This window comes from Pelodiscus sinensis, chromosome 3 (assembly GCF_052426305.1).
Source record: "Pelodiscus sinensis isolate ZL-2025 chromosome 3, ASM5242630v1, whole genome shotgun sequence".
Lineage (NCBI taxonomy): Eukaryota > Metazoa > Chordata > Testudines > Trionychidae > Pelodiscus > Pelodiscus sinensis.
In genome coordinates this window covers 172,017,330-172,041,400 of record NC_143054.1, presented here as the reverse complement: position 1 = coordinate 172,041,400, position 24,071 = coordinate 172,017,330, and the positions used below count along the sequence as shown (strand labels likewise).

The 24,071-nt window shown below is 40.2% G+C and overlaps 1 protein-coding gene across 8 annotated transcripts in view; it reads left to right on the top strand.

Moving 5' to 3' along the window:
• EML4 (EMAP like 4) overlaps positions 1-24,071 on the top strand; it is a 261,344-nt gene that overhangs the window by 179,039 nt on the left and 58,234 nt on the right. For 6 of the 8 annotated variants that reach the window (XM_006133977.5, XM_075925435.2, XM_006133978.5 and 3 more), the window contains 3 exons: positions 834-859; positions 1,310-1,342; positions 23,786-23,909. In XM_006133977.5, coding sequence (XP_006134039.1) covers positions 834-859; positions 1,310-1,342; positions 23,786-23,909 — 183 coding nt within the window. The remainder of the gene's footprint in view (positions 1-833; positions 860-1,309; positions 1,343-23,785; positions 23,910-24,071) is intronic. The other 2 variants (XM_089777512.1, XM_089777514.1) reach the window with 1 other exon arrangement.

Below are 24,071 nucleotides of genomic sequence, written 5' to 3'. Positions count from 1 at the left end.
CTCCCATATCAGATCTAATATTGTTTTTCTTCGGATCCTGTATGGTGAAGTTGACATGTACTGACATGTTATCACATTTTCTTTCATTAGTAGTCCCATTAATGTGAGCTGTTGGATAATTATTCAAAATAATTTACAGTCATCATGTACTTGTTACCTCATAACTTGATTTTTCACAGGGTGCAAAGAACATTGAATGAAAACTGAACGTGCTCTTCATCTCCAAAAATAATGCTTTTTATGTTTTTTGCTATCTAAAATCCAGTTTCCCATATACAAATGCTAATATTACTTTGGTGTTTCATTAATCTTATTTATTTGTATAACATTACCTCCTAGGAACCTCAGATATGCTAGTCACAGTACAAACACAGAACAAAAAGATGTCCCCTACCCTAAAGGGCTTACAATGAAAGTATAAAATAGCAGACAAAAATGTGGGGGCATTTTATTTGTTAACATTGGTTATATAACATTATTCCACAATTTCACTTATAGGAACATAAGAACTTTCATATTGGATCAGACCTATGGTCCATCTAGGCTAATCTGCGTCCAGCAGTGGCTAGTACTTGGACTTCAGGGAGAGTGCACAGAACAGACTTTTAGCAGTTTATTTAGAGTCACCCTGAGCATGGAGTTAATATCTTAGACTGTTTTGGCCAACAGTCATTGATACGCTTATCTTCCATAAATTTTTTTATGTGAATCGAGAGGTTTTTTTTTAAAATGTCTGCTCAGCCTTAACATAATGTGGTAGTGTATAACAGGTAAATAGTATTAGTATTATAACTAATACATATTAATTCTATGTTTTACATTTTTCCCTCCAGACACAAAGATGTCATTGTCAACCAAGGTAAGTGAAATATTTGTTTTTAAATATTGGGACAATTGGAGAGATCTAATTTTGCTAATTGAATATTATCAAAAAGGAAACAAGTAACTAATTATGAAATGTCTTTATGAAGCATTAATTTAGAATTTACATAATAGTAATACTTGCTTCTACGGTTAATTCAGCTGATTGTTGCTAAAAGATCTAGGGTCCGAGGCAAAGCTCTTTGAAGTCAGTGGGAATTTTTTGTGTTTGCAGGCCTGTGGGTGAGAGGAATATTTTCTATTGCTTTTGTAAATCAAAACTATGTGAGGTCATTATTTATTTCATTTTTATATATAATATAATGTATACATGCTTATTCATTAAAAATAAAATACAAAGTATTGGATTTGTGTAACATAGTCTTCACCCAGGAAGATAGGACTTCAAAAATAGTTTTAAGTTATTTTATTTCTGTCCCATAACCAGCAAAAATGTCAACCCGTGAAAAAAACAGCCAAGGTAAGAATTAAGCTATGCCAGTTGGTTGCTTTCTACTTTAACTCCTTTTCATGGATCTTTTATTTGGCCTTGCATCATCACAGGATCAGTGCATGAACAATCCTTTAAATTTGGACTATACAGTTTAGTAAATACTTCATTTTTACCATTGAGCTGAGTTTAAAAAGTTACACGCTTTATTTCTTGGGGATTTGTTGGGGAGTTAAAAGTAAATTACTGTATACTTTATTTCCTCTTTTGAGAGAGGATTATAAACATATGAGTAGTAAGAGATCTAAAAGTCTCACATTGTTCCCTAACGTACCACAGTATCAAGAAGTGCCAAATAAAAGGTCTGTTCACTTCAGTTTCTGTCTTGCCAGTATTACAGCAGATGAATGCTGATTGAAGGTGGAGACTGAAGGTTTAAATATTCTGTGGCCAAAAGAACCTTCTCTTCTAAATCATATTTCTTTTGCATCAAAAAATATTACTTTCTGTGCTACCTGCTGCTGCTGGTTTGTTCAGACAGAAAAAAAATCTTTCTGAAAGTGATGGAATGTGTTGAAATATACTGACAAAGAAAAAACATACCTGTATCTGGAATTTACTCTGCTTTGGTCACATGGAAACAGAAACATGCAGCTCAAAATCTGGAGCATGTTACTTCAGTGCATGCTTTTCTCAGCTGTTAATGAGTCTCTTCCCTTTTAAATCCCTCTTCTTTGCTGTTGCATTAACAATTCTGCAGTGTTTAAATTCTATGCTGTAAGTCTGTTGATATGTTTGGCTTCCCTTTACACTGCCTTTAGATTTTCTATCGTTCAAATGGAAAAAAGCAAAATTAACTGGAAAATCTCATACTCTCTCATTATTATGAGATCAAAACAAGTTTTAATCAAATTGCCTTTTCTTGTTTTTAACATTTGCTGAAAAATTGTGCATTAAAGAAATGTTCTAAACTGATTCCAGTTTCTCAAAAAATCTATTAAATCAACATGAACAACTGTATACAAAGCCTTGATGAAAGAGCAGTCAGGAAATACTTCATAATCATATGGAGCACCAGCCAAGATTCAGCAGACCTTAAGAATGAATGCCTCTTGTGTATACTGTGATGATGCTTCTAGAGGCAGAGTATTTGCTAATTACTGTACAGAAGTGGTTCTAATCTGTTTGTTATTTCAGTTGTGACAAAGTTTTCCAAAAGGAGTCAAAGCCTCTTTGTCAAACACAATTTACAGTGCAATGATACACTCCGCACGTATCCTTCAATTTTTCTTTCTTTCTTACTGGTGTCCACCCATGTTATCTGAGACTGGACTTGTCTTCACCCATCTCATCCTGGCAAATGACATAACCCAGAAGCTATAAATTCTTTGAAACAAGTTGGTAGAGATCATATAAGTCCCTAGATCAATAGGAAATGGTTTAATTGATCTGTGCGTTAGATGGGCTTTCACAAAATGATGAGAGTCTATGTAGATAACTTTGAGGAATGGAGCAATACATTGCATTGATGTGGAGCAGAATCATAGGAATACAAGAGACACATGATTCAACTGACATTGGTCTTGCTTGTAGTAGATGTCAGTGTGTAGTCAACTAAACAATTAATTGATAAGCCTGTGCTTATCAGTTAATCTTGTTAACTACATGCATTCCACTCTCTTGCTATGTCAGAGGCAGCAAGGTTGGGGAGCGGGAGGAGACGGTGCCAATGAGGAGCTGGCTTTAAGCTGCCTCATCATGAGGCAGCAGCGAGGAGGGTGGTGGGGGGCAGCCTGGAGCCAATATGTTCAGGGAGCCATCTTGCAGGCCAACTCCCCATGTATATTGGCTTCCATGGACCCACCTACCCCCCTTGCTGCCTCTGTGGTTAGACTGTAGATTTCATGCAGTTACACAACGATTCAATTACATGATATCTAACATCCGTAGCTAGTAATGGAAATAGTACTATGTTAAACACCGTTCTGATTTTAATGTAATTTTAAATGTTTTATCTGATTAGGGTAAACTAGAGAGGAGTCCCCCAAATTAAAGTTAGCTATAACCAGGTAGCACATAAAGGGTCCGCAGCCACAGAGCATTGCAGCTCTCATTGGCTCCTGTTCCCACCCCTTCCTCCTCATACACACAAATCTCAGAGCACTCTGACCCTGGTTTTAACTTTGGCCTTTAGTGGGATTTGCATCAGGCCCTAAGAGGTGAAATCAAAAACAAATTAAGATCCTGTTAGTCACCAGATTACTCTTGTATAATAATGTGCTTTCATGGGACAATTGAATGAAAGATGACAATCCTCTTTGCACATTCTGGAGTTATTCTAGTACACATTTTTGACTCTGTTCATTATGATAATCCTATTGAATTCTGTCATTATTGTGAAGTAAATTATAAGTGGCTCAGGATTCCATTCCTGATTGTAGTACAGGCAGTCCCCGACTTACGTGGATCCGACTTACGTCAGATCCCTAGATACGAACGGGGTGAGGCAACTCCCGCACATGCGCAGCAGCATTCCCGGGGCTCGCTCACCTGGGTCCTAGGATCCTCCTCCTCCTCGGGCCGGCTCCGACTGGGGTCCCGCAGAGCTGCCGGGCAGAGGAAAAGTGCCTCCCCACGCCCGCTGCCCCCCCCCACCCCCCTGCCAGCAACAGGCTGCCCCCTCCCCTGAGCAACAGGCTGCCGAACAGACAAAAGCAGCCTCTCTGCCCCTCCTCCCCTCTATACATGCCGGGCTCCCGGAGCGCAGCAGCGTCCCCGGGGCTCGCTCACCTGGGTCCTAGAATCCACCTCCTCCTCCTCTTCGGCCGGCTCCAACTGGCCTCTGCCTGCAGCAGCTGGCCACAGGGACAGGGATCCCGCAGAGCTGCCGGGCAGAGGAAAAGTGCCTCCCCACGCCCGCTGCCCCCCCCCCCCCCCCCGCGGCCTCGCATCCTGCACGCCTCCCCCCTCCCCCCCTGCCAGCAACAGGCTGTCCCCTCCCCTGAGCAACAGGCTGCGGAACAGCAGACAAAAGCAGCCTCTCCGCCCCTCCTCCCCCTATACATGCTGGGCTCCCTGGGCAAACAAAGACTCCACCAAAACAAACAAAGTGCTGGCCTCATTGTGTTAGCAAAAAAAGGACCCTCCTCCTAGAACCCTGGGTGGTGTGTGGAAATAAAGCTATTAGCTCAAAGCATGGTGCAGAGCTGTTTGGTATTTGATGAGTTACTCCTTTAGTCCTGAGTTTGTCACAGGGACAGAAATAGATGTGAAATCTTCTGAACAGGGGAACAGACAGCAAAACAAACATTAGAGGGGAGTTAACCTTTCCCTATGCTATCCAAAACTAAAAAAAATGTTTGGCTAGAGTTTCCCCTACAATATGTACCAGTTCCGACTTACATACAAATTCAACTTAAGAACAAACCTACAGTCCCTATCTTGTACGTAACCCGGGGACTGCCTGTATAGGGATTCTCAAGCCCAAACCCAAGACCTGCCACCCAAAGCTAAGGTTACATGCTTCTCACCCAGAGAAGAAGTCCTTGGGCATCAGCTTTAGACCTGTGGCAGTCTCAGACTTCTATTCTCCCCTCTTCCCTTGGTTGCATAGTAATTTTTGTTGTGAGAAGGAGATCACAGTGTCATGAAGTTCGGCAACTGCTGTTGTAGCAGAATGTCACAGAGTAAGCTTCTTACACTTTTACTTATCACTATATTTGTCTGGTACCAAGTGTTCCATTATCTTGTGAAAACATTCTTTTCCATTGCTATTATCTCCTAATTATACAAGTGCAAGGCTTGAGGATAATTACTACTACAAGAGAGGAGAATTATTTTAAATGGCTCCCTGAAGGAACAGCACTTTTGACTGCATCATGAGATTCCTAGCATGGAAAACACATTTCTTCCCCTTGAAAAATGGCTAAATGTTGAAATAAACTTAAGTAAATATACATTTTGAAAAATTGTTTTACTCTTACAATCTGAAGGATGAGTAAACTTGTCCTGAGGGGCCTTAATTTAAGAGACTGCTTCTGTTTCTACTTCCATACCCTCCAGAGTGTGAGTTTGGGTCTCTCTTTACCTATCCAGTTCATAGGCTTGTTTTTTAAGCAGGCATAGAAACATAAAATCATGTGTTTTTTTTGTTTTAGTGTCTCCTATTTTCACCACCCTATAAATGCCAGAAACAGCCCCTCAAGAAGGCTGACATCTTCACTGTCTCTGCAAAATTTACCTTTTTCAGTGCCTTGCTCTCTCTTCTGTGTTACAGTGATATCCCAGTGTTTTCTGCACTGGCTTTAGTTTCTGGATGGTCTTAAGTGTGTAGACACATGCAAAGCACAATATAACAGTTTAATTATAATATGCACAAGGCATAGATACAATTTTATCCAGGTTCTGCCTTCCTGCTGGGGAAGATGGGGGGGTGGGGAAATAAAGCACTCTTAGCAATAGTTACTGCATGAGCACTCTCTTGAGTAGCCTAGGGTGTAATACCACACCTAAGCTGTGCACCTGTGTTACAGATAGAGGCCATGCTCATTCTGTTATCACCAACCCCAACAACATTAGTTCTATCCTGACTGGGTTGAGTTGCAGCCAGTTAGTCCTTATCCAAACCTTGAGCTTTGCTAGACCCAACCTGGGACAGACATAGATAGAATCATAGAATACTAGAACTGGAGGGGACCTCAAGAGATCAAGTCGAGTCCCCTGCCTTCATGGTAGAACCAAGCACCATCTACATAATCCCTGATAGATGTTTATCTAATTTGCTCTTAAATATCTCCAATGATGGAAATTCCACAGCTTCCCTAGGCAGTTTATTCCAGTGCTTAACCACCCTGACAGAAAGTTTTTCCTGATGCCCAGCCTCCCTTCCTGCCATTTAAGCCCCATTGCTTCTTGTCCTATCATGAGAGTTTAAGGAAAATAATTTTTCTCCCTTCTCCTTGCAACACCCTTTCAGGTACTTGAAAGCTGCTATTACATCCCCTCTCAATCTTCTCTATTCCAAACTAAACAAACCCAATTCTTTCAGTCTTCCCTTATAGGTCATGTTTTGTAGACCGTTAATCATTCTTGTCGCTCTTCTCTGGACCCTCTCCAATTTGTCCACATCTTTCCTGAAATGTGGTGCCCAGAACTGGATACAATACTCCAGTTGAAGTCTAATCAGTGCAGAGTAGAGTGAAAAAAATACTTTGTGTGTCTTGCCCACAACGCTCCGGTAATGCATCCCAGAATGATGTTTGTTTCTTTTATGTTTTTTTTGCAGGTGAAAGTTAACTCATATTTAGCTTGATTTAGCAATTGTGATAGCATTTCGTTAATATTAGTCCCTTAAATATTATTTTTGCCTGCTCCAGGATTTTTTTTTTTTTGCTTCATTAATCCTTGTAAAATAAGTTCACAGAGCAAATTCCAATGCTAGAAAGCATATGGTCCATTCCATGAAATTCAACAAAAGCATGTGTGAATTATGCAGGTGCTTGCCATGGCATTACTAGGCCCTTAGCTAAAGTTGTTCTTTAAGTTCTTTACCAGCAGGTGTTTATAATCACCTAACAAAAACCTGCCTTTTCTTATTTCAGCAGAGTTGTGATTTCAAGTACTACCATAAAGTATTCATATTTATATACCCAGAAGGATGGTGCCAGGTGCCAAAGACACTGTATATCTTAAAAGATAAAAATAACTTTTTTCATTGGGGATGCCAGGTTTTTTTAATGACTGTTAAGTCTGAAGTGATAGCAGCTCTGTGTGTGACCCACTTACTCACTTTGTAAAAAGTATATTCCCTAAAGAACATTTTTTGGATGGCATAAATGAAATATCATATGTGAAAGAATTAAAGACAAAACACAGCATACATTCTAATTTTGTTATTTTTAGTAATCTTCAGAGCTTCATTAATTTGTAATATTTTTCCTCTTAGTCTTTACCCTCATTTTACCTTTGTTCAGACTGGCTTTTTTAAGATACCTGTCCACTTAGGTTATGTCTACACGTCAGTTAAAAACCCACAACTGACCTGTATGGCAGACTCAAGATAAGCGCAGGCATGTCCAAAGTCCGGCCCGCGGGCCAATTGCGGCCCGTGTTCCGATTTAATACGGCCCCCCGCTTCCTCCCCCTTTCCTGGCTCCCCGGCGCTCTTTTGAACTGGCGCGCCCAGTGCGCCGCTTCTGGCCGCGCCGCCACCGCCCATGGCCTCCGCGGTCCTAGAGCCTGCCCTGTAGGGCACGTCCGCAGCCCCACTCCCCCGCTTGGCTGCGGGTTTGCCCTGCCCCCGGGCCACCGTGAGGCCGGCGTGCCCTGCGCTCTCCGCCCGCCTGCGACCCTGCGGGCCCTCCGCCTTGGGGCTGAGAGTGCGGGGACGGCCCTCACGCATGTTCACTTCTTCAAATCTGGCCCTCTTTGAAAAAAGTTTGGACACCCCTGAGTTAAGGTGTTGTTTAATTGTGCTGTAGACATTTGGGAGCCAGAATTTCACCTATTTAAACAGTTAGATAGCACTAGACAGACAGACAGAGCTGATGAAATCTATTCATTCAACATTCATTCGTCTGGCACTTGAATTTAGCTATAAATTTAATTTAGCTATTTCACAGCAGTATTTAATTGAATTGTTACTAGTCTATCAGTAGTTCCCTCTGCCAGAGAATTCCTGTGTGAAAAAACAATTTTTATACTTACATTTAACATTCTTCTATTTACATTAAAATAAGCTATTAACCCTTAAATAGCCTTTATGTGCTCTTCATAAAGTTAAGTCATTAAACATTCATTTATTTGTTTTAAGTCAGATTTGGACACCTGGGTGGCACTTTGACCACATTTTAAAAACAATAAAGTTACACTTTTACTATCAAATCAAAGGAGTCTAGCATTAAGGAAAGAATTATTTCACTTAATGAAAATGATGGATTCTTGTCCTCCTGGCCAAAACCCTGCTCAGAGGTGCTCAGAGACAATGCAATATGAGAACAGTGTCATGTTGGGTTGCTGAATCAAATTAACTATAGATTTCTGTAGTACGTGTAGTTAGGATTTCCTGCCGAAGTGTCCTCACAGGTCTCTGGCTCCGTCGATGATAATAACCAGAAGTCTGATTGTGTGTGTCTAATGAGACCCAATTATGTGGGTCTAATGAGATTTTTGCTCCCAGGTTAGTATGTGTGTTCTCAATGATGTGGGTCCAATGACCACAGCAGACCACAAGAGAGCCCCCAAAGATCCCAAACAGATAAGGATTGATGGTGCCAGGTCAGGTTTAATGCTAAGCGAAGTACTTTAATAGTTGTCAGTAGACTCTACTGATCCACTACGCATATGTACTTGCCACAATGTAATGACTCAAATCAGTGGGAAATTTCCACTGCCCCCTAGATCCTACAAAGACTGTCCCCCCAAGACACCATCTTATATGCAGGTACAAACAAATCACACCTCACTACTGGCATATCAGGTTGCCACCCTCCGACATTGTCAGGTTACCACCCTCTGACACTACTTAGATACCACCCATCACCCTGTACTTCGTGGTTTGATTAAGTCATCTCTATCCATCATGATGTCATTTTAGACCCTTTCCTGAACCTGGGTCTGTATCTATGAGGAGTGGGTACCAAGGTCTTTTTTAATGAGCAGGTGGTACATGTGATTTCAACTTATGACCAGTACCAATTACTGTTATGCACCTGGGCCTATTACCAATTAGTGTTTTAAACTCTCAGCCTGGTGGCTGTTGGCCTTTTATGCTGGTTGCTCTTTCAAGGTTTGCTCATTCTCATAATTTATTAGAAGTGTTCAACAAGTCCGCTTTCTGTTGTTAGCTTTTCCACTGCATCATTCCTCATTATTATTAATTAATATTATCCCTAGGAGTGCTTCTCCTTCTGAGACTATTCTTAGTTGAGGACTGCTCTTCCCTCTGGCAATGAAATTACACACTAAGGCTTATCCCTTGATAATGGAATTTCCCATTTCACTAGCGCTGTACTTCCTATTTCAGCCTGCCATATTAGATTTTCTAAATTTAAACTTTAATTAATTTCTACTTAATTAGAGCCTTAATCTTAAAACTAATTACTTTTTAGTCAAATAAAATTGTCTTGATACAGTCACCTTTAATTATAGTAATTAAGAGAAATAGCCGTTTTAAAACTCTTTTGAGGTTTTTCGGCAAGTCTTTTTAGGTAATGTAAGGATTCTCGGTATTTAAGGCAAAATGTCTTATTACAAATGTCACATTGCAAATTCATGTCTAGCCTGCTGTCCAGTATCACTATAAGCTCTTTCATCATTTTTGTGTCCCATATTTCTTCCCATTGAATATGTATACTTTCTGTATATTTGCTCCTCTATAGGAGCCTGATCAAAACCTCCTGCTGTCAATGCAAAAGCTCCCTTACATCAGGTCCTCTGTCCCTATAGATTTTCCATACATTAGAGGAACTAATCTCACACTGTTATCTTTTGCAGTCTTCTCCACCCTCCACCTTTTAATTTGTACTCTAAACCTGAATTTTGAAGTTGAAGTTATACGGACCTGTATGTTTGTTGCTGAAATCACATGAAATTCCTGATGGTTTTGCTCAGTAACTGGAACATACTGTGATATTGTGCTCTTATGCTAAAGGCAGCTTTTGCAATTCAGCATTTTTAAAGCTTTTGTCATGTACAAGCTTAAATTAAAGATACAACTCTAGTGCCAAACCAATTTTTTTAAGTATCTACCTTTTACTATTTTTTCCCTTATCCTTCAGTGGGATTCTTCCCTCCTCCCCTCCCCCGTGTTGTTTTAATTAATTCTTCTAATCAGAATCTTATATTAAACTGTGCAGTACTGATGATTATGGAGCAACTTGTCTTCCTACTTTAACTATTTTCCAGCATTCTCATTTGTAATGCCATGTACCATGTACAATAGGATTTCACATATACCTCCTATTAGCAGTAATAGCAATGATGCAAATAATAGCATAATAACCCCTATAATTGCCAGTTCTGCCTTCCTATTTTTTCCTTTGATATTTACATACCCTCTGCACCTTGTTTCCCCCCTTCCCCCCCTCCTTTTTTTCCTTACCTCCTCTCCCCTATTTATTTTGGGTCTGCACATCCTAAGCTCAAAACTCCGGTCATCTGAAGAAGTGGTCTGTGCCCACAAAAGCTCATACCACCATCTACATGTTTTGTTAGTCTATAAAGTGCTGCCAGACCATTTGTTGTTTTTTAAGTTTATCCTGTACAGACTAACTTGGCTACCCCGTGAAGACCCTATAATTTAGGCATGGCATCTGCAACTGAAATATTGTGTACACAACTAAAAATATGTACATTACTTTCCAATGTATATTTTTTTCTTCTTTTTTAGTTTTGTTGTCCCTGACTTTGATTATACCAGTTCTATGTCACTTTTTCCTTTTCTTCACCCCCCCCCCCACCCCCAGATATGCAAGGGGGACATTTTTAAAATGCTGCACAAGGAGTTAGTAAAGTCGATGGGATATGTCAAGAAAAGATAAGTCACTGGCTGCCACTTTAACAAGTGTATTTCCATATAGAACAGAGAGTCAGAACACCCTTTTGCTAGATTGCAATACAGAAATTTCATTTATGTATCTACTGCATTTATAGGTGATAGAGAAATTGTGTTTTTCTATTCAGAGTTTCTCCTTTTGTCTCTTCCGGATCACCTACTTTTCTGCTTTGCACTACTCTAAGAAATAGCTAGCTTTTCCTAGAGACTACTGGAAGAGAAGGTATGGAAAGAGAAATGTTTGTTATAAATCTGAAATATCTCTTTGTACCCAGAAAATTGTTAAAACTTTGTGAGGAAACCAATAAATTTGAGTTTGGTGTTTTTGAACGTGCCAATTAAGCCATGTAAATTAAAGGGGAGTTAAACTTCTGGTTTTCATAGCTTGTATGTACAGGAATTTGGCCCCAGGGAAATGCTTTCTGTTAGAAAATGTATTTTGTTGATAAGCTGCCATCATCTGCACTGTCTCAAAGATTTTGCATTAATACTATCATTGCCCTCAGTGCTATAGCTAAGATTTATGGTCTCAGAAAGAAGTGGGGAAGTAAAGAAAAACTCTGTGGAATCTTTTTTCAAGGAGAGTCTTGATCAAGAAATATTTGATTAATGTATCTTGGTTAAATACAATAAAAAGTATACCCTTAAAATAATCTTGAACATGCATAGAATACCAGAAAATGCCAAAAATGCAGTCTCTTCTAGATAGGAAATGAAGAAAGCTACTCTGTATCTGAAGTTGCAGTAGATAAACTTCCTTCCCCAGAGCTTTGCATTACTGCACTCCTCCTTTGTATATGGGAATTCCATTAGATTTCCTTGGAAATTTTGCATCTGCCGTGTTTAAGGGTTCAGTAGCAGACCTTGTGAGCTACTCTTCCCCAGGGATTGAACATGCTGCTATCCCTTGCTTTGTATTAGTGGAGTGGGAGGTGCCTGGTGTAGTTTTGTACAGTTCTTTCAGGGATAGCGAGCCAATCTGTGAGCACCAAGAAAATTCAATGTTTAAACAGGTGTTTAAGTTCTCATTGAGAGAGCTTGTTTGTAAATGCCTAGCGACAATATTATACTTGTACATTTAAATTTTGGAAGCATGAACACAAGATTTTCATAAGATTCATTTTTATTACTTCAACATCTGTGAGTTACCATTATTGTTTAGTCTTTGTAAAGTCCTCATAATAAGTATATTTTTAAAAAATTAAGCACATGGCTTGTTGAGAATAATTATCTAAACATTTTTTCAGAACAGTTGTGGCCTGTGTCAAGACACCTTGAAACTCTCTTAACTGGTCCTCTCTGGTCCGGCAACATTCGGACCACAGATGTTCCAGGGTCACAGAGTCCTGGTGGAGAGCTAGTACCTGGGAACCTTGCAGGCTGTAGGGCAGCGGGAGTCTGGCGCACAGAGGCAGTGGGACTGCCTGACGCAGCAGCAGAAATGGGGGCGCAGAGGCGGCGGGACTGTCAGGCACTGCAGCGGGAGCCCGGTGCAGTCCCACCACCTCCGCATGCATGGCAGGACAGTGGGACCAGTGAAACAGGCCACCAGTGATGGGGCCAGGGCTGATGGTATGTGTGTGTGGGGGGGGACCCAGAAATGACCTCCACTGGTCTGGCAAAATCCATTATCCAGGACCAGTCAGGTCCTGAGAGTTCTGGACCAAGGAGATCCAACCTTTACAAAAATATAGCTAAGTAATACATATCTCTGGTAAAATAAGTGCCGTTCTGGTCTCGCTACTAGGAAATAATTCTCATTGTAGCTTCATTGAGCATGGCCACTGATGGTCTATGCTATTGACAACTTTAAATGAACATCTCGAGCGGTATCAAGAGCAAAATTCCAGTGAGGTAAGTGGAGCTACACCCATTTATATAAGCAGAGAATTGGGACCACTATTTTTATATACATTTTAGTATTGTTTTGATACTGGTTTTATTAACAAGAAACCAAGTTGAGACACTTTGTATTCTAGAGAAGGCAAAGTTTATAAGCATGGGTTAAGTTCATTTAGAGTTAATCCAGTGACTACAATTCATTACTTACAGGAATAATTGGTGAAATATTGCAAAATTATAATTTTCAGTGGTCTGTGCTTCTTTGATCACTTATGCTGTCATTCTGCTGTGTTCAGAATATTATGAAAATCTTGCTTAATTTGTTTCCAGTGTTGGGAAGTTGTACTTCTGGGATTAAAGACCACTTGAAATTCAAGTTAAATGAATTCTTGATGTTTGAGGGCTGATTTGAGTACATTAAAAGTGGCAAATGAGTTATGAAAGTCATATACTTTGAAGTCAAATTACTTAATATATTTGGTTAACTGGAATCTACTTTATGGCTGCCAATTAGACAATTGACAATAAAAGTTGTTGGCAAATAAAAAAATCAGCACTTAAACGTTAACCCTTTTGTGTTAAATTAAATATGTAACACAAGCAATAGAATAGCAGCTCTAACAACTCAAGGCTAACTAGCTTGTAATTCAGATATTCATGTACACTGGATTCATTTGTCTAATCAGTCAAAGGATTTTGATTTAGAATGGCTAGAATGCTTAAATTTAAGTACTTTCTTCATCAAATGACTGAACAATCACTTCATAAAACAGATATGTCAAATATGTTGTTATAGCTTGGACCTCCCTGGTCCAGCACTCTTGGGACCGGAGCGATCCCAAACAAGGGAGTTTGTTGTGCCAGAAGATCCCAGAGGCCTGATCTCCTCCAGTCTATCTGCCTGGCTCTGCTGCTCCCTGTCCCCAGCTGCCCAGCTCTGCGCAAGGTGGCAGCTGCTCCCCAGGCTCTCTGCCCATGGCTGCTGCTCCCAGGTCACTGGCCCTGCAGGCTGGTGCCTGCCAGACTGGCTCTGCTCTCAGCCACTCTCAACTTCTGCAGCTGGGGCTCTCTAGCACCATCTGTGTTCCTGCCAGACCATGGATGATGCCAGACAAGAGAGGTTCAACCAATATTCTGATTTTTTTGTCATTTACACAGAGTAGAGTGTATGAATGATCTCTTTGGGTTCCTTAGCGGATTATTAGATTTCTTTGGATAGTGGTAAACATAAATATTAAATTACGATAAATATAAATGTTGTCAGCATGCATGTGTTATCTTTTCTATTACGGTACTGTGGTGTTATTTATATAGTATCATACATATGCCTAGTACTTTACAGACAAATAGAAGGATAAGACCTTTCCCTCATGAGCTTGTAATCTAAATTAATGTAGTTATTTAGTATATTTTAAGATTTGATTACACTATGATGTGTTAAAGGTCATGATGCCATAGAAGCTGGCATGGTGGCTCAGCTCTGTTGTTAAGCTCATCATTTTTCTTTTGTCTCAGTGCCTAAGAGGGACTTCCTTCAAGTCTAGTTAGGCTTGTCACAGTATTTTCAGATCTAGTAATTATTCGTGTTTTCAGGGCCCCAGTTTTATTCTACAAAATGTTAATTAAACCTAATAATCCTTTGAGTTCAGTAGGAGCTTCCTCAAGTACTCTATGGTACTCAGTAGACTGGTGAGTTGCTAGATCTCAGACTTAGTTTTTTGGCTGTGGGAGGAAATTTTGACAAACTACTAATTATTTCTAACATTAGCCATGCTCATTCTGTCTCTTTCATAGATAAAAGTAGACTTGTTATCTTGTTTCCAATCTTTCTTCTTTGACTGGAGTTTATTATTTATTTGCTGTCTCTGTCTGTGTACAATTGTGGTTGAAACCTTGAGAAAAATACAGACCCAATCCTCAGTTTACTATTTAAATTATACTTTTGGCTCTCATCCTTGATTCCACATTTCTAAGTCTTCTACATCATCTAAAATACTTCTGTATTAATGAATGTGTGTGGGCATAATGTGAAATCTACTGCTACTATGTGGCTACTATGAAATTATTTGCCCTCTTCTCTCTTTCTAGTTATTCAAGAAAAGAATTTCTTTCAATTTGAAGTGAATGGGAAACCTTCAGTAAGAGTTGATCTGAGTCCATTGTTAATACCCATAATTATACTACTTAAGTTTGTCATATAAAATTAATATACATTTAACACTCTTGGTGTTAATGAAATAACAAATCAGGATATGTCTACTCTACAAAGTTAATTCGAATGAACAGCCGTTAGTTCGAATTAACTTTCATAGGCACTACACATGCAAACCGCTAGTTCGAACTTAATTCGAACTAGCGGAGTGCTTAATTCGAACTAGGTAAACCTCATTCTACGAGGACTAATGCCTAGTTTGAATTAAGTAGTTCGAATTAAGGGCTGTGTAGCCACTTAATTCGAACCGGTTGGAGGCTAGCCCTTCCCAGCTTGCCCTGGTGACCACTCTGGGCCAAGACAGGGAAACTCTTCTGCCCCCCTCCCGGCCCCGGAGCCCTTAAAGGGGCACAGTCTGGCTATGGTACCCGTGCCAGGTACAAGCCTGCCAGCACCCAGCCAGCAGACCCTGCACCTGGCACGGCATGAGCGAGCCACCCGCTGCCACCCAGCCCTCTGCCTCTTCCCAGGACCAGGCTGGCGGCTCCCAGGAGCCTGCCCGGGGCCACAAAAGGCGGGCACCCGCCTGGTCTAGTGCGGAGATTGTGGACCTCATCCAGGTTTGGGGGGAGGCCTCCAACGTCCACAATCTCTGCGCTAGGCACAGGAAAGGAGCCGACTAGGGCAGGATAGCAGCCAGCCTGGCCACCAAAGGCCACATGCGAACCCAGGAGCAGGTTTGCATGAAAATCAAGTTGGTCCAGTGAGACCCCTGACCCTGAGCCCTCAGCTTAGAACATAAGAACATAAGAATGGCCATACTGGGTCATCTAGCCCAGTAGCCTGGTCCATCTAGCCCAGTCCATCTAGCCCAGTAGCCTGTCTGCTGACAGCAGCCAACACCAGGTACCCCAGAGCCATTTGTCTCGCGCCATCCATCTCCAGCCTTCCACAAACAGAGGCCAGGGACACCATTCCTACCCCCTGTCTAATAGCACTCCATGGACCCAACCTCCATGACTTTATCTATCTTCTCTTTAAACTCTGTTTATAGTTATAGCCTTCACAGCCTCCTGTGGTAAGGAGTTCCACAGGTTGACTATTTGCTTTGTGAAGAAGAACTTTCTTTTATTAGTTTGAAGCCTGCTACCCATTACTTTCATTTGGTGTCCTCTAGTCCTTCTATTATGGGAACTAATGAAGAACTTTTCTTTATGCACCCTCTCCACACCACATGTGATTTTATATACCTCTGACATATCACCCCTCAGTCTCCTCTTTTCTAAGCTGAAAAGTCCCAGTCTCTTTAGCCTCTCTTCATCTGGGACCTGTTCCAAACCCCCAATCACTGTAGTTGCCCTTTTCTGAACTCTTTCCAAGGCCAAAACATCTTTTTTGAGGTGAGGAGACCACATCTGTACACAGTACTGATGATATGGCGTACCATAGTTTTATACTTCCCCTCCGCCTTCTTCCCCTGGCTTTCCCCTTCCAGCTCCCTCCTGCCAGGTTTCCCCTCCCCTCTCCCACCCTGTCTCTTCCCCTCTCCCACCTCCTTTTCCCAGTCTCCCCAGAGGTTAATCTAATACTTCTAATACTTGCAGCCAAGAGTGTGATTGCTCACAGAGTTTCTGTTTTTGACCACACGTGTCCTTTATTTTTTACATCAGGAAGGGGGGCTAGTGAGGGGTAAGTGGAAGGAGGTGAGGGAGGAATGGGGCACGAGCCCCGATGAGGAGGACTGAGGTGGCTCTGCAGGCTCCTCAGGATGGAAGCTCTTCTGCAGGGCCTCCTGGATCCTGACAGCCTCCCGATTGACCCCCCCGGAGGGCAGCCTGCAGCAAGTGCAGCCGGGCTGATGGCTGAGTACTGTGATGTGCCAAGTGTGGGTGCTCAGGGCACTCCAAGACAGGACTGCTTTGCTGTCCCTCATCAAGGTAGACAAGCAAGCGGGGAACCCTGAGAACTGTCTGTCCGGTGTGGGGGTCAGGTCCCTTTAAGTACAGCCCTCGGCTAGCCTGAGACAGCAGCTCCACGCTCTAAGTGCTAACCTGATGCCCTGCCGGCACCTGTTCCGGCCAGGCTTAACTTTGGTTCAGGGTCCACTCAATGTAGACATGCTACTTCGAATTAGCAAAATGCTAATTCGAATTAGTTTTTAGGTCTAGATGCACTAGTTCGAATTAGCTTCGTTCGAATTAACTAATTTGAATTAAGTTTGTTTGAATTAGTGCTGTAGTGTAGACATACCCTCAGTGAATGAGAAAAGAATCGAACTTTAATAAAAACAAAAGGAGAATTTCTACAGTGAACTGCTTCATGCAGTATTGTGGTGTTCTCATGTGGGGGGCCTTCTTTGGAAATTAGGAATTTCCAATTTCCTAAATTCAAAATATTGTCACTTATGATGGAGTGGCTCTAAATTATAATGTATAAACATCTCTCTATATCTTCCCTCTTAAAGAAAAAAAGTTAATTTTATTTATATATATATATATATATATATATATATATATATATATATATATATATATATATATATATATCACGGTTAACATCTAGCTAATAACACATGTATTACTTGTTCAGCCTATGTAGTACATTCCATAAACCCAATATATCAACTACCTAAAGAGGAATGGTTACCAGGATATCATTTCCTAGGGAGTCTTTGCCACTCAGATACCGTTTTGTTTTTTTTAGGTAGGTTGACAGGTCTCTGTGTCCTTCAGGACATTTAATCTTACACATTGATCAGCCTTTCATTAGAGTCTTCATTGTTCTTCTGTTCCCTGACCGTTTCTCCTTTGCACATTGATGATAAAGTAGAAGTCAGATGGTAAAACACCAGAGTCCATATCTACTGTCAATGTGTTGGAACTTTTGGGGATTACTCATAAATATCTTTGATTATGTTGAAATGTGTCCATTTCGTTTGTCTGGACTATAATAAAAACTTGGATGCAGCTGTTCTTTAATGGTACTCTGTTGGCTGCAAATAGTAGAAGTGTGATTGCTCAGGCACAATCTGTCACCTAGGTTAAGAGATAGGAGATCACAGGCTCTTTTGTCAAAATAATATTTCTTCTTCCATTTTCGATTTTCTTTTGTTTTTCTTTCGGTTTCATTGTTATGAGATTTCAACACGTTATCAATAATTGGTAAACTAGCTCTAATCCTTCTTCCCATTAAAAGCTGAGATGAAACCAAAAAAGCTTTATACAGATCACCCTCACTGTCAAAAGTTTTTTTTCAAAAGGTTTTTTACTATCCATATAGACTTTTCCATAAATCCATTTGATTGGAGGTAATTTGGACTTGACGTTTTGGGATGAAAATCCCAATCTATGGTAAATTGCCTAAAATCTGAACTGGAAAATTGTAGACCATTACTGCTAAGGACTTCATCTGGAATTCCGTATCTGGAGAAGATTCCCTTCAAGCTAGCTATCACTGATGTATTTGTTAATACTAGAAAGTATACAAACTTCTGGAACAAAGATTAATAATTTGTGACTACTAAATAATCCTATGATTGTCTGGTAACTCAGTGCCGATCATCTCATAAGCCCTTTGTAGAAATAGCATGTTGGCATGGCTTCTATTTCAATCAGAAAAGTAATTTCCCACCACATTAGTAATGGTGTGATTGATCCCAGGCCAATGCAGTGGCCTCTTGTGCTCATTGTTTGCACTTCTCGATTCCTAAAGGACCCTCATTGATTTGCCATAGCATTTCTTTTAGGAAGTTCTTTGGAATTACAACCTTTCTGCCCTTGAAAATCACCCCATCTATCATGGTAAGTTTGTGTCTGCAGCACTAGTAGTCTCTTGGACGGCAACTGTTTGTCTTTTAAGCTATCCTTTAATTATCAGTTGTTTAAAGATCCCAACAATTCATCTCTCAGTTTCCTCTCTTATTTGTTGCAGTTTCCTATTAGCTATGAGAATTGACTTGACTATCAGATCTATATAGGTTTGCATTTCTCTCTATAAAGTTGTCTCTTTAGTGGGAGCCAGTACTCTGGAAAGTGCATCTTCAGTGGACATCAGTTTACCAGGCATGTTTACTTTATCATCTTTATCATTCTTTCATTCCTTAAGATACAGTCATTTAGTGGTTTGCTAAATAATGCTATCGGGTTTGTGGTCTTTCAGTTGCCTCTATAGCTATGTCTACACTGCAAGCCTCTTTTGAAAGAGGCTTTTTCAAAAGATATTTTTTAAAAAGCCTCTTTTGAAAAAGAGTGTCTAGACTACAACCAGTTATTTTGAAAAAGCAAGCGACTTTTTCGAAAGAGAGCACGCAGGCAGTCTGGATGCTCTCTTTCAAAAAAGCGCAGTTTGCATTACAGAGCGCTTTTTTTCAAAAGAGCGCTTTTGAAAAAAGGCGTTCTTCCTCGTAAAACAAGGTTTTTTGCGGTCTAAAAACTGCCACGTTCTTTCAATTTACTTTCAGAAGAACGTGGCGGCAGTGTAGACCCAGGGGAATTTTTTTCGAAAAAAGGCCACTTTTGCATAGCTGGTCCTTACTTTTTTCTGTGATGACAAAGGAGCTCACCCATTCTATGGAGTCCTCAATTTTTTTTATATTACTTGCATTGCTTCTTTTCTTGCAAACTCAGCTTTGAGTTTGTCAAACAGTGCAAATGACACCCTTTTACATGGATGGATAACTGGAGGGACCTACTTATCCAGAATACATGTTCATTCTGCACGCAATCCAAAAGCATGCCTCATAGTCAGCTTCAGTGTCATCTTGTAGTGTGACCACCCATTTTACAATCTGAGATTCTCACATGCATCCAGGCCTAAAATTAGTGTCACCTTTCTTGTGAAATCTCACTGTTGTTGTGTCCTGACAGGTATCTTGCCCTGTCAAATGTTGATAGATGTTTGGCTCCGTCTGTGTGCTCCCTCTGCACAGATAGCCAACACAGCAGACTCTGCGCAAACTGCTCAATGACCACAGAATCAGATGAGGTGCAAAGGTGCTGAGCCAGGCTTATTGTCAAACAAATCACAGTAACAGTGTCAGAGGGGTAGCTGAGTTAGTCTGTAACTGGAAAAATTTAAAAAACGACAAATAGTCTAGTAGCACCTTAAAGACTAACAAAACATGTAGATGATATCATGAGCTTTCGTGGACACAGCCCACTTCTTTCATTTGAAGAAGTGGGTTGTGCCCACGAAAGCACATGATACCATCTACATGCTTTGCTAGTCTTTTAGGTGCTGCTAGACTATTGATTGTTTTTTCAGTTTTTATAGTAATAGTGGTCAACAGACTCTACTGAACCACTATGCATTTGTGCCTCCTGACAATGGACCAACTCAGTCAGTGTAGGGACTTTCTGGTAGGTCCTGGACCAGACAAGGTTTTTTTAAGGCAGGGGTGGGGAACCCTTTTATGGTCGGGGGCCGCTGACCCAGAGAAAAATCGATTGGGAGCCACACACATGTGAGAAACAAAATGAGAGGCCCCTGACTGAGAAGGAGAAACTCCCCACATTCTTCTTGTGCACCAGAACCTAGGGGGACCCAGGCTAGTAGATTTTTTTGTGCTCCGTCCTGCGAGTGGGTGGGTGGTGGTCTGACGCACCAGCACGGGCTCCCCCATGCTGAGCCTCAGGGGCCAGATCCAGGCAAGCCAAAAGCCATATCCAGCCCCTGGGCTTGAGGTTCCCTGCTCCTGGTTTAAGGCAAGGTATCCCCACATATACTGACTGAGATAATCAATCTGGGATATACACTGAGTTACCTCCCCTTGTACTTTCCTCCTGACATTCCAGACAAAACATTCTCTCCACCACCTGTCATTGGCACTACAATGAAAGGCAACTTGTACTTAGTTTTTATGGTTGATGCTAGCAATGCATCAACCAATATATTCACTGGTATATTTGCTCCAGAATAACCAGTTTTTCTCTTACATTCAGCCTCTGATAGTCTTGTTCAGAAAGAATATGAACTGGAGCTCCCATGTCCATTTTCCGTGGAATAATTGTTCATTTTTTTGTGATGGGGTCTCTCTAGTAAGGCTTGGTAGATCCCAGTACATCTGTGAAAAACTCAACCAAATTGTCTTTTGACTCAATACACCTGAATATTTTCTGCATTTGAGAGCTGTGGCATTTTGAAAAATGATTATTTTCCCCACATTTGTGATTGTTTCCCAAAGGTAGCAGCACCTTGTTAACTTTAGAACCATGTTGTGATCCAAACATTCCACATAGCAGTGGTTTTCAGTGAGCACAATAGTAGCTCTTTGGGTTGATTGGTTCAACTCTTTGATTTGACCTCTTCTGGATACATTTTTTAGTACTTAATACATGGATAACCCCTTCTAGATAAATTCAGCTCTTTGACTTGTACTTCCACAGCTTCTGCAGTCCTGCATATTTGGAAAGCCTATTCTAAAATTACAACTCCTTCAAGGAGCAGTCTCTCTCAAAACATATTGTCTTTCCACAAATGATTCTGTCTCTGATCAAAGACTGTCAGCCCAGCAAAGTCACTTGTTTTACTGAATTTCCTTAATTCTGTGACACATTGCTCCATGGTGTCATCAGTTTTTGCATGCATCTAAAAAAATTGTCTCTCTCAAATGTCTCATTCTTTTTAGCCATGAAATATTTCTCAAATTTAGTGAGTAAAAATACTATATATAAATTTTAAAAAATTAACTTCATGCTTTCTTCTTCTTCAAACTTAAAAGTTGTTAAAAATATCCAATGCTTCCTCCCCAAAAACATACAAAAAGATATCTGACTTCACTTCATCATTTTTCTCTTCTGTGCCTGTAGCTGCTAAATGCAACTGAAATCTGATTTTTTTCCAGTTCTGTTCTCTACAACATTGCCTGATAATTGCAGACTGTAAGGAGGTTCTAACACACATTTTTGGCTTTTCCTCCTTCTTCAGTTAGTCAAGTTGCTATTGTACTCCCCAAGTATATGCAGTACTTTCAAAAAGCTCTGTGCTTGATGCTTCATATGTTTCTCTGGTGCCTCCCTTTGCCTCTGCTTACTTTTGCAGTTAACTTTAAAATCATTGCAGTTTCCTTCTCTTTCAGTACTTTTGACACCATGTAATAATCCTGGCGTAGATTAACTAGCAAACTACTGAATAAGAAAGGAATAAAAGTTTAATAAAACAAGCTAGAGAACTTCGGCAGTGAGCTTCTACACACGGCCAGGTGGTGTTTCCCACCCCCACTTTCATGGCACATCTCCAAATGTCTGTGTTTACTGTCCCTACAGAGCAGTGTTTCTTAAACAATAATTTTTTTAATGAGGAACATAAAAAAAAAGTCGGGGGGAAAGGGTCAGGGGGAAGTTACTGAGGGGGGGGAAAAAGGGTTGGGGGCAAGTTAGAGGGAAAAAAAGTCACCTGCCCCTTTAAGGGCAGCCATTTTGAATTCTGTTCTCCGCAGCACACCGGTGTGCCACGGAACACAGTTTAATAAACACTGTTACAGAGGGAGCATCTCTAAATGTATACTCTTCTACAAACATCTCTACAAGAATGTTCTACTTTGCAGTCTGAGAGTCAGTGGCCTTGCCCCTCATATTCAAGAATGATTGGTTGGTCACTTATGAAAGCCTTGTCTTGAGTTTCTTTCTTACACAGATATTTTAAAAAAATAATCAAATACATTAATTTGGAATTGGCAATATTAATTACTTCAGGTGTCATTATGCTATAGGGATAATTCATCAACACTGAATAGCAATGCTTCTACTCGTCTTCTATTTGTCAGTAAGCTTATTCATTGTTTCAACTGACTTGAAATGTCTGAGTTATCATATAAACCATTAGGATTATCAAATACCATACTCAGAAAAATCTGGGTGTTCTGCTATTTATGGTGAAAATTAAACTTGGGGTGGGGGGGGGGGCTTTTGTTAATATCTAATAAATTGTGTATATTTAAGACTGAACTATATTACTTTTTTTTGTTTATGATGTTAGTGGTGTTTACCATTGTCATTAATGACTATTAAAGGAGTAATATACCATATTATATAAATTGTTTAGAGTAGGGCCTGATTCTCAATTATATTAGGGCCCCTGACACTGCTCTTATCACTACCAGAATGGTATAGAATGGTCATAGTGTAACTGAGAATTGTTAATATATTTTTTAATTTCATCCAAAATTGTAATTGGCACATTGTGTGGAAAAGACTCCTTTGGGACTGTGGCTTTATCTGGTGGTCCCTGTAAGGGGACCTAGAAGTAAGATTACAGTCTGTTCCTGAGTGTCTGTGTCATCTTGAGCAAACCAGTTAACTTCACTATTCATGCCTTTCTTTACATGAAAAATGGTCTTCAAGGAGAAGCTGTGAGGCTTAATTTATTATCTAGAAAAGCATTCTGAGATCCATTAATGAATACCTGTTACGGACATACCTGCATGTTGTTTGTTGTAGAGATATTTATTTCAATAACAGTGATAGGACTGTTAGGAACAGTTGCCTAATTCATGTCTACTGAATGGTCTGATTACCAAAGTACTTGAGTGATTTTAATGATATCTACTTGACACATCTTTTTGTTGCTATTTTAAGATGCTAATGTTTGATAAACTATCGCTTGCAATATAATTCCAACCTCAAATTTTGTGATAACCTCAAAATATAATCGTTTGGTATTGCTATGTATAAAATGTTCTGTGCACAATTTATCCAAAGAGTTGCCACGGATGCATTCATGACAGCAGTAACTGCATGCACATTGTGCATGTATATTTTTTGAATACACAAATTTTACAGATTTGGGTCTCCATCAAAGCCACATTTTGTAAGATAATCATAACACTGTAAATATGTTCTTTACATCACTCTTTGTCTAAAATTGATATATTCATTAGAATTGAACACAGAAATCAAAATAATTTCAATTTAATATTTTTTTTTATTAGAGGGAGAATATATCAAGATGTTCATGCGGGGTCGACCAATCACAATGTTCATTCCTTCTGAGGTAGAAAACTATGACGACGTTAGGACAGAGCTGCCTCCTGAGAAGTTGAAACTGGAGTGGGTGTATCCTTATCTAGTGAAACAAGAAGTTTTTGCTTTTCCTATTCTGTGATTTTTTAAAAAAAATCTAATCTTGCTACTTTTTTCTCATAATTGTGGGATTTGCTTAACTCAGAAAAAATTGTTTTCCTTGAAAAAACAATTATTTAAGTTTACTGGCATTAA